The sequence below is a fragment of the Myzus persicae genome, unplaced genomic scaffold, assembly GCF_001856785.1.
Source record: "Myzus persicae strain clone G006 unplaced genomic scaffold, MPER_G0061.0, whole genome shotgun sequence".
Lineage (NCBI taxonomy): Eukaryota > Metazoa > Arthropoda > Insecta > Hemiptera > Aphididae > Myzus > Myzus persicae.
In genome coordinates, this window is record NW_019100761.1 from 1 (window position 1) to 10,103 (window position 10,103).

The 10,103-nt window shown below is 27.7% G+C and overlaps 1 protein-coding gene across 1 annotated transcript; it reads left to right on the top strand.

Moving 5' to 3' along the window:
• The first annotated feature begins 5,279 nt into the window (after window positions 1-5,279).
• Window positions 5,280-9,493, top strand: LOC111042837 (estradiol 17-beta-dehydrogenase 8-like). Its single transcript, XM_022327536.1, has 6 exons — window positions 5,280-5,463; window positions 5,547-5,663; window positions 5,721-5,911; window positions 6,034-6,212; window positions 7,435-7,562; window positions 9,313-9,493. The coding sequence occupies exons 1-6, from the start codon at window positions 5,433-5,435 to the stop codon at window positions 9,396-9,398; spliced, it is 732 nt and encodes a 243-aa protein (XP_022183228.1). The 5' UTR covers window positions 5,280-5,432; the 3' UTR covers window positions 9,399-9,493.
• The last annotated feature ends 610 nt before the right edge of the window (window positions 9,494-10,103 follow it).

Consider the following 10,103-nt stretch of genomic DNA (forward strand, 5'->3'; position numbering starts at 1 on the left):
TTCGAGTGCTAAGTCTCGAACCATTTACTAGAAATCTTGTTAGTCCAACAATTCCCGGTAACTGCCCCTCCTCCTGAAAAAAAAAACTCCTCCTGATGAAAGTGTTGCTAATGGGTGACAACTTTACAAAAAATACTTCATGTTTTACATTCGAGAAAATAGATTTTATAGGCAAATAAGTTCAATAGAAAAATAAGCAGGTAAGTGGATGTCGGTCTAGCTGCTGTACTGGAGGTTACAAGTGGGTCACTTTGATGAATGGTGTTAAATTTGAATTGGGTAATATAAAATCATTGTATACAAAAAACGGTTCAAAGCGAAGACCACAAGTAAGGTATAGACTTACTCAGTAATTATTAGTATATTTGATGATATTGTGATTAAAGTAATTTATTTTACTGATAAGTATTATTACTACACTAGATTAAATTCATTAAAAAAAAATACACTTAATAAGCCTTTTTGAGTATAAAATATAATAATATACTCTAAAATTTTCTTGTACCCACAAGTAATATCTTTAAATTATAACATTATAACTTAAATCATTATTCTCGGTTATTTGATATGTATAATTTCGTCCACATTTGAACATAAAACAATTATTAAAAAAAAACTGTTCATATAATATATTTTTCAATTTTTTGGTTACGGAATAACCTACTTATGTGGAACCTTATTTTAACTGTTCAACCCTCAGCTTTAAAAATTTTAAATATAAAAAAAATAATACTTTATATAAATACTTATAAAAAAAATATTGCCTATGTATTTTTAATATTATTTACTGATTTTGAAACAATATATCAGGAGCGTCGTATTAAGTTTTCACGTATTCTGACCAAACAAAAAATTGTATTGACATTTATAAAAAAAAAATTTTAAAAATTAAAAACTGAAAAAGTCTGTAAACAGCTCAAAATGGTCAAGAAAAGTTAAAAAAAAATTGTATTGTGCATAGAAAACGCGGATATAGAACTTCAGTGAACATTGGAAGTAACTACGGTAATTTTTTAAAGGTAAATCAAAAACCAAAATTTATTTTGTCGAAAACCAGTGTTCCTGTACAAGCAATACCATTTTTCTTTAATTTTGTGTTTGTTTTTAATGTCATTTAGAAAACTATTTTGAATTTTTTACTTTTTATTCTTCAAAGTTCTAACTAGGTTCACTTTCCTACCAGAAGAGGTGATGTCGAAGAAAATCGAAGCACATTACTATCAAAAAAGGCGATGAAGAACACACAAAAAAAACATACATCATTGTCAAATCAATACATTTAGTGTGAAATCGAAAATAAACAATATTGGGAATCAAAATTGAAATTGGAAAAAATAAAAACCAATATCAGAAACTGTAAAAGAAAAAAAAAATTAAATGTTAAGTTAGGTCTTAAGTTGTTAGAATAGTAGTTTAAAAATTTTTCAATTATTAAATCTACATATAGAAAATTTAAAACAAGGTTTCAAAAAGTAGTTTATACTTTATACTATTTGCTTTTATTTTTCTACTTTATTGGTATTTATTTATTTTCATCACTTGAGTAAATATTTAGTATGCAAATTAAATATTCTGTAGTGGCTCTACTTATCGTAAACAGATGTAATATGTTTCCTAATACAGTAGGTTGAATTTTTGCCAAAAAATTAATTAAAAATGTTATTATTGCGTGTATAAAATATAGTACTAGCTATACTTCAACAGTTTCTTGTACCTTCAAATATTATTTTAAAATTATAACCATTATTCAACTAGAATTGATATCCTTTTTTAAATTATCTAAATTCTGTAAACATTAAAATACAAATACAATATTTATTTGACACACAATGTTTTTGAAAATATTAATATTTTCATTTTATTTAGTATGATGGATGTATTCTTTTAAAATATATTTTATGTATTATAGTATAGTTCCCATTATCAGTTACAAAATTCATCAAATACTTTTTATTTCAAAAATTTGAAAATAAAAATTATTGTAATTGCTAAAAATATCATAGGGATTACACACAAAAATAATTTATATGTTACTAATTATGGTTTATCATTTTCAATTTTGCATTTTCAGACTTTTCTTTTACCTGAAAATAGTAATATTCCCCTCAACAAAATGCTAGAGTTTGATACTTGAGTGATGTTTAGTCACACTCTCCAATTTGTTTAGTTTAAATTGGGTACGATAGCCATTTTAAAACATATTTAGTAGATAACTTTTTAAGCTTGATAACTATAATGTATCTATTTTTAATAATAATCACTGTTAAGCAGTTAAGTATTCACAAACGCTTTGATTGCATTAAGAAGCAAAAAAACCTAACTTGAACGTAGAGCCCTAAGTGTATGAGACATATGAGGCAAACACAGAAGATTCGAATGATAAGAATTCGAAAATTTAAAATATTGTAAGCAGCTCTGCGAAATGTGTTGAATGTTTATGAAACGCAGCTGTCGACAATCATTTGATATCAGTGTTTGAAGTATTTGAAGACTTGTATCATCGAATAATTCTTACAGATGAAGATTTGCCTGAGTGCCGAAGCTGCCGTATTCGGGCGTCACCGTTTTCGGCCAAGATCTTCCCTTATTGATGTTCATTAAACCTCAAATAAATTGTTAATTTAATATTCTTCTTCTTTCCTCAAGGGTAGTCAGGTCAAATGCGTTAATGATATCGGTATAGTTGTGAGCTAAATGAGGAATGCCTAAAACAATACAAATAGAATTTCAAAAATCTTTCTTAGACACTTTCAAGTTGAACAGAGCCAGAAACAGTGTAAGTGTTCGAACTCGGAACGGGTTGGCCGCCAATTAATAAGGTCACGCGGACGTTTTAAAGTTGCTTGACGATATCGAAGCTCTTAGCGACGGCTTTCCCTCTCCGTGGTCCCTCACCAGCCGCGCCGGCCGGTGCAGGCGTGGCCGTTGTACGTTGTGTCCTTCTGGCGGCTTTTTGTCTTTGTCGAGGGGTTGAACGTCGGGGCGCTTAAGTTCTCATCGCCGTGCGTGTCCAGCGGAAATCTTGTGTGAATCCGAGATTGGGACGTAGCTGTGATCAGCTGCCATTGGTCTTAACTACATCCATGAGTTTGCGTTTACCTGTGGTCGAAACATGGCGCACGTACATCGGCGTCGTGATTATTGTTAATTTTTATACACACTCCACTTTTGTCTCGTGGGGCCCCGAAATTGTATGTGCGTTGCTGTGATCAGTCGGTTTACACGATTATCGAAAGCGTCTTTCGTTTGCACCAATAGTAGAATTTGTTAGTCGAGTCTGTTGAGAGCCGCGATTGAGTTGGACATCGCGTTCGCTCCCGTCAGTGATCCGTGTGCGCTGTGTTCCGGTCTCGCACCGGTCAAAGACTGTGAAGAATGATCTGAAGTCACCAAGTCAGGTTAGTCATTTTCTAGGCCCTCACACGTGGTCAGTTTCCCAATTATTGTTCATTATATATTTAATATTTATATTCGCTTATACTATTGTTTACAGAGTTATTTACCTGAGTTCCCACATCCGTTTATTATTATTCTTTACATATTGTAATAAATTATACGTGTTTCTACCATATAAAAAGTTTGTACCTGACTCGTAGGATTAATTGTAAAATAGGTGCATGTCAATATGTTATTAATCTTATTGTGTACCGACATTAATATATTGATGGGTAAATAATGGTTTTTCAGATGTTTTAACACATGGACACAAAATTCAACAGTTTTCATTACTTATTTGAGAAGAATAAAATAAAAGATTTTTTCTAAGTTAAAATGTAGTGTGTTTATTTACTTTTAATTTATTTATAATGTGTCAATATTGTTGGGTCTTATTACATAGGTTATAGGTAATTATTATTATAATAATGCAAATATATAGTTACATTGTTACCTACCTATTTTTAATCAATGATATGTAGATACAAAAAATATAAAATCAAGAATATATTTTAATAAGTACTTTACTGTATATAGAAAGATAGCAGTTAAGAATTGTAGCTACCAACCTATCTTTGAGTTCCTTAGTAGCTTATGGTAGTATGTCTCTTAAACAATAAAATTATTTTTGGATGGGGCTGAAAAGTTTTGAGTATGTATATTTTGTGTTGGAATTTAAGTGTGTAATTTACATACATAATATGTAACAAATGCTACAATATAGTGTTGTAATTTCAATATACACATCAATGATCATCAACAGACTCCAAAATGTAATAGTCAAAGTCTGCACAAAATTGGTGTATAACATTGGTTTGCTTAAATTCTATTTTACACATTAACAAAATGGAAATAATGTTTAAAGGATCTAAATTCTAAATAGTCCTTAATAGTATTGGTAATATTATAATAGGTATTTTATTTATGAAAATTTAATCTTCTATTCTACCTATTGTGACTTATTAAGAGGAAGTGTTAAAAAATTAATTATTAAAGAATATCACTAGAACCAAACACAGTATGTATTTTTTCTTTTTTCTCTAGGACAATACCTTTATTTATTGTAATGTGTAATGTAATATACAATTTCATATTATTGTTCAAGTTGATAATAACATTATAATTTTGATAATAATTCGAATTAGATTTACGCGCGGTTTTCAAATGAGCCAATGAATGCAGGTTAATAATATATGGCACTGTGGCACTGACACATATCTTCTCTACATCGTGGTCCTGGCGCAGATCCAATTGTCTATTTCCAGGCTCCACACACGCATGCGCGCATCATAAACTACTATCAACATACCTTATCAATTATTAATACGAGTGATGATAAGCACTTGTCCCAAAACTGTCCGATATTAGTGATATTACAGTTATTTACAATTTACAATAATATATTATAAATTATATTTATTAATTAATAATTATTATCTTTAATCTATATCGATTAATATGTACCTACATGTAATGTTGATGTTTACTTTTATGTAATCTATTGTAATTATTTAATTATAATTGCTTTGGCTGAATAAATAGATTAAATAAATATTTTTTATTATATATGCCCCCCCCCCAACATTTATATTAACTAAATATTCTTTTAAAAGAACCATTAACGTATTAATATGTTGTTTAAAATCGCGAGTAGATAGAAATATTCATATCCTGATAATTGATATTAGCAAATGCTGTAAATTATAATACCTACAACTTATATTATAGTATTTGAGATAAGTTATTATCATATACCTATTATTGTTAAGGTCTATGGTTATTACTCATCAGCGACCATGACGGAACTTATAATTATTGCTACCACGGTTGTGGCTGTTCTGAATACTTATTATTTTTTATTATTGAATTGCTTTATTCGTCATACCTCAAGCAGTCGGACACTCGGACAGTCGGACGTCTTTCAAACTTTAGTATAAGCAGTACAATACTACAGTTACGAACTTTGTTTGTAATTTTTCTCGTTGTACACTTTCGATATGTTACCTGGAAAACTAGCTTTTGTGACCGGCAAGTTCGATTATAAATTTCTGAAATGTATAAAAACGATCAATAATGATTTCCAAACTCATAATCATTGTATGTTGTTGTAGGAGCTGGAGGAGGTATCGGTCGAGCGATTTGTCGTGTGATGGCTAGAGAAGGTGCTACGGTAGTAGCAGCTGACTTAAACATAAGCAATGTAATGACCACTGTTAAAGAGCTTACAGGTAGAATTTTAGAATTAAAAACTTATTAACAATAGAATTTAGCAAAATAAATTTTAGGCGAAGGTCACAAAAGTTATCAATTGGATGTATCTGATGCTGAGTCCGTCACAAGTGTATTAAAACAAGTGTTTACGGATTATTCTGCTCCACCGACTGTAGTAGTCAATGCTGCGGGTATCACAAGAGACAATTTCATGTTAAAAATGTCTGTGCAAGATTTTGAGAGCGTGTTTAATGTTAACGTAAAGGTAATAGAGCTGTGTGGTATAAGGAAATCATCCTTAAGTCTGAATTCAATGTTTTATATATACCTATTATTAATGTGTTAAATTACATATTGAAATTGTACCATTACATTTAAACTTTAAAGGGAACTTTTCTCATCACTCAAACTATTTGCAAAGAACTGGTGGAGAAGAACTTGCCTGGTTCTATAGTAAATATTGGAAGTATAGTTGCACAACGTGGTAACATTGGACAGTGCAATTATTCGGCTAGCAAGGCTGCCGTTGAAGTCTTCAGTAAAACAGTAGCATTAGAAATGGCAAAGTTTGTTAAATTTTAATGTTAACAATGATTCTTAACTATATACATTCAGAACGAATCACCAATGCTTTTTCCAGGTTCATATCTTATTTAAACTCATTAATCAATCCTTTTAATTTCTTTTTCTCCTCTGTATTCAATACACTCATTGCCAACATCATTATTTAATCATAATTTTTGTTTGTCCTGATTTCTTGTTAAAGTTATATATTAAATTACATACTGATAGGCTATATTTATATTATACTTGTAAATTAACTAACTGTTGTGTTAAAAATGTCAAATGTTTAATATTTATATTTATATATATATATATACAGGGTGAACCAACAATTATGCTGACTCCCTTTTTTTTTAAACAATGAAGTTTTTCAAAATCTGATTTTTTGAATCTTTAAATATATTCAAAGACCATATTTTAATATTCTTGAGATTTATTGTACCACTTACGGAGTGTCCTGTGGCTATACAGACTTGTTTTTTAAATGGGAACCCCACTTTTTTGCTATAAATTATTTAGCGGATAATTTTTTTGAGAATTTTGATGTATTGAAATCAAAATTCGAACGAGTAGTTTTCTAGTTAATACACATTTTGTGTTAATTATAATATAGTTTATAATAGAGAAGAAGGATATGCTTATACCGTATAAGTTGTTATCTATAGTCTATACACATAATATAAAATAATATGTCATTTTATATTTATTTAATCAAATACTTAGGTAAAGTAAAATCCTTCACAATTTATTTAGTTATTTTTCTTATTTCATGATGTGTAGAACTGTATAAGCATATCCCTATTATGGGCTATTATTATTAGTACAAATTGTCCAATAACTAGAAACCACTCGTTCAAATTTTGATTTGGATGCATTAAAATTCTCCAAAAAATTATCTGCTAACTAATTTAAAGAAAAAAGTGGGGTTCTCATTTGAAAAACAAAGGTTTGTATCGTCACAGGACACTCCTTAAGTTTTGCAAAAAATCTCAAGAAGATGAAAATATGGTCTTTGAGTATATTTAAAGATTCCAAAAATCAGATTTTAAAAAACTTCATTATTAAAGAAAAAAAGGAGGGTGAGCATACTTGTTGGATCACTCAGTATGAATATAGACATAGGCTAGGAATATCTCTTCTTTTTAATCAATAAAAAAATTTTTTATGATAGTATTAAAATTATATTGTTTTACTAGTATTAAAATTATATTGTTTTACTAATAGGTACAACATCAGATGTAACACTGTGTTGCCGGGGTTTACAACCACTCCTATGACTGACATGGTACCTGAGAACATTAGAGAACATTTTAAGTCAGTCATTCCCTTGAAGAGGTTTGCCAATTCTGAAGGTAATCACTTTTGAAACATTTGACATAAATTTGTATTCATTATCATAATATTTGAAGCAAATTCATATTATGTGAACCAAGTTAACAATATATTTTTTCCTAACAAATATTGTTATTTAAGTAGGGATCTGACTACTTTTAATTTTTGTACATACATGTATAAAAATGTATCATAATATGTATAACATTGTTTTTTTAAATAATTTATTGAAAATAAAATTATTGTTCATTTTATTTATAATTTATCTTTAAAAGTAACAAGTCATTTAGTGGCCAGCGAGTACAGTGGAGAAGGTGTTATAAAATAACTCATTGTTTTGTTAAATTAAATTTGTATTACCTAACATTACTGCATAAATTAATGATTATTATTCTTCATTTTAATTTAATAACCAAATGATAATAAAATTGCTCATTAATATTATACAAGGTAATTTAGTGTTTGAAGTCCCTACAATTTTTTTTTAATTTTAATGATAAGCATTTTCTAAAAATAATTAATTTTTATATATTCTGATCCCTGTAAGTTGCACAACTGTTTTAAAGACTTTATGTTTACTAAGCTTGTATTAACACGTTACAGCCACTAGCCAGTCTATTAAAAGTTTTGTAAACATTTTGAGTATTGGTCAGTGGTTGGGTCGCTATTTTATTAGGGGAGAGTATATATAAACCTATTGTTTAATTAAGTCACTAGGCAGGATTTGGTTAAGTGAGTTAATTATTGATTAAACCCGAAACATTACTAAGATACCCATCAATATTATAATCTAAATAAATAAATATAATAGTTATCATAATATTTTAACTATTACCAAATATGTTGTTGATGGCAACAAAATAATGATAATATTTTATTCTACCCTAACCATAAATGTCTAACTTGCTATATTTTGCTACATTAGATGTATTGTACTAAAATCTGATCTTTTTACATAACATATTCCACTACTAATATGACTGATACTAATTTTTAACTAAAAATATTTTTTGAAATGTAGTATACATTTCAATGATAGGTATAATAATTTTTTTAATAATCGATACAATGATATTATATTATAATAATTTAAATTATTATTTATATAAGAGGAATTTTAATCAGTGCAAACACTTGGTTGTTATCATTTTTAATGTTCAGAAACATCTCACTTTTATTTTGTATACTTGCAAAAATCTATTAAACTATCATTCAAATAATAATCAGAGCAAATCAGTGAGGTTGAGTTATATATTTTGATCAATCAATTTATTATTGTGGTAATGTATAAATAAATAATAAAAATAATTTATAATAATAACATCTAATAAATGTAAAATAACTTTTAATGTATTTATAAAAACTTAAATGAAGTTGTTTAAGATTCTTATATCTATTTCAAATTTTCATTATTATTTATTTGTTATGATGAAACTTGGCTCCCTTTTTATAAAAGGGATAATTTCATATTAACTATGAGTATAATGATAAATAATCTTTTGAAACATTTGTAATGTTAGTAAATTTAATTATGTATCTGTATATTTTTATTATTTATCATTTACTTGCATAATAATGTATGTTGTAAAATGCTGTTATTGTGTATAATATTAAAATTAATTAACTAAAAAATATAAATTTTTTGTTTCTAATGTATGGAAATGGTTTTAAAAATATTATATTCTTCTTGAAATTATTTTTTTTATTAATGTTTTAAATGTTTTTATGTTGATAATTTATTATGAATTCTGTTTAATTTTAATTTTACAGAAATAGCGGAAGTAGTAACGTTTTTGGCGTCTGAAAAGAGTTCATATGTTACTGGTACGTCAATTGCAGTTAGTGGTGGTTATTAATTATATATAATATTATTATCTAGCTTATGTACTTGACAACATTTTGGTGAAAACATTTTTAAATACAAAATACATGTTATTAATTGTTTTATGAATATACTGTACCAACTCTAATGTTATGAATTAAGAAAACGCTATACCCTCTTGTGTTTACTCATTCTTACAAATTTACAACATAGCCAAAACTATTTTGTGCTGGAAAGAACCAAGAACGCTACACATATAATGAAAGAAACAAACTTTTCACCACATAAAAGGAGAATTTTGGTTGTGAAAAATATAAATAATGTAAACTGATTATTTTTGATTATTCATATTTTTATATTTTAAACAATAACAATTGTTATTATTTTTTATGTATCAGTATTTAGTCAAAAATTTGTTTTACAAATGAATAAATTCTCTAGTACAGATTTCAAACTTCACAGTCTTGCTTAGTATCTCGGATATCACTGCATTATTTGTATTCTCTCTCTGACTCACATGAAATATACCAAATTTGTGTTTAGTAGAACCAACCTTGTGTTGTTAGCATTAGTGTTATAATGAATTGACTTATCAAAATTAGAGTTTTAAACATTATTTGTGTTATTGTCTTTTTTTATGATATTTAAATTTTAAAGCAAGATTTGAGTTGTTTTAAATTGTATTGTTTTACATTTTTATAACTTACATCGAAACTAAGCTAAACTTCCTTTTCTATGT